At 36.8% G+C, this 1,296-nt stretch overlaps 1 protein-coding gene across 1 annotated transcript in view; it reads left to right on the top strand.

Annotated features, from left to right (window-relative positions):
• The first annotated feature begins 81 nt into the window (after positions 1-81).
• The window catches only part of LOC107578305 (alanine aminotransferase 2-like), a 6,923-nt gene continuing 5,708 nt past the window's right edge, over positions 82-1,296 (top strand). The window contains exon 1 of the mRNA XM_016264272.1: positions 82-904. Within this exon, the coding sequence (XP_016119758.1) occupies positions 767-904 (138 nt within the window). The 5' untranslated portion in view covers positions 82-766. The remainder of the gene's footprint in view (positions 905-1,296) is intronic.

The following is a 1,296-nucleotide window of genomic DNA, read 5'->3' as shown; positions in this document are numbered from 1 at the left end:
AACAGCAATATAGCGTTTCCTTAGTTACCGCTGTAAACAAAGCAGCCCTGGCTTATAGAAACATTTTTAATGAGCATTATATGGAGGTAAGATGAAAAAAATTGCCATCTAAACTTTTCTTATGAATATTCAGATACATTCATGTAAATCTCATCCCCAATTTACTATTTAGGATTTTCTTCCAATATTTTGCACGTCCTCTGTGCGTTTAGCGTCTCTGGCCTCTGTTAACGGTAATGGCAGCCTTCGTGATAATACTATCGCATTTAGCCATATTTATTTCGATTTATCGTGCAGCCATAATAAAAAAGATTATTATATAACGTTATATATATAAAAAATAATCTATTGAGCGCACATATGGATGCACTGCCCCCCTAGCATTTGCCAACTCCGCCTATAGTGATTTGGAGTACTGCCCCAAATTTGCTATGGTTAAAAGGCGTCCTTGGCTTTATCTATGTGCCAGATTTGATAACTTTCCCAAAAGTTCTATGGGCTACCATAGAATCAAGAGCGGATGAAGAAGAAGAAGAAAACTAATGGATACAAGAGGTGCCATCGCACACGTGTCAATTTGTCTCCTCCAAGAAAGAAGAAAGAAGAAAGAAGAAGAAGAAGAAGAAGAAGAAGAAGAAGAAGGGGGGAAACAGAGGATGTGCATGCATATGACGTTCTTGATTGCCGTATTATTTGAGTATTGCACGTCTGTTCTGTTATCACCAGGTTTTTCACCAGAAATTCTCTGAAAAGGAATACACGGAGAATGACTGAGAACGGCTGTGAATACCGTGACAGGGTGCTGACGATGGACACGATGAACCCGAACGTTAAACGCGTGGAATACGCTGTACGGGGTCCCATAGTCCAGAGGGCAGTTCAGATCGAAAGAGAACTCAAGATGGTGAGTGCCAGTTCATCTACTAATAAAATCATTCAAATAATATAGGCGGTCAGAAACTTTGCGAATTATTTATTTATTTATTTGTTTTTTAAAAAGTTACTATAAAAGTCGACACCGCCGTCTTATTAAATACTAGTATTCTGCATACTACAGCCTTATGTTTCGTTTCCAAACAGTATGGAAACATTATTATGCCATTTACAGCGGTAAGCGTTTCATATAGTAGCCTAGTATATTGTTATCATATAATCTGCATTGTGGCAGATTTAGTTTACATAGTTATCATCACAGAAATATTAATAATAATTCATTATTATTATTTCAACCAACTTTGGATTAGTGTTAATAATAAGCATGTATGAATCCAGTGTTTGTGTAACATCCTGTAAGAA

Source organism: Sinocyclocheilus grahami, unplaced genomic scaffold, assembly GCF_001515645.1.
Source record: "Sinocyclocheilus grahami isolate Dianchi unplaced genomic scaffold, SAMN03320097.WGS_v1.1 scaffold9670.1, whole genome shotgun sequence".
NCBI lineage: Eukaryota > Metazoa > Chordata > Actinopteri > Cypriniformes > Cyprinidae > Sinocyclocheilus > Sinocyclocheilus grahami.
This window is presented reverse-complemented; position numbering and strand designations above follow the sequence as displayed.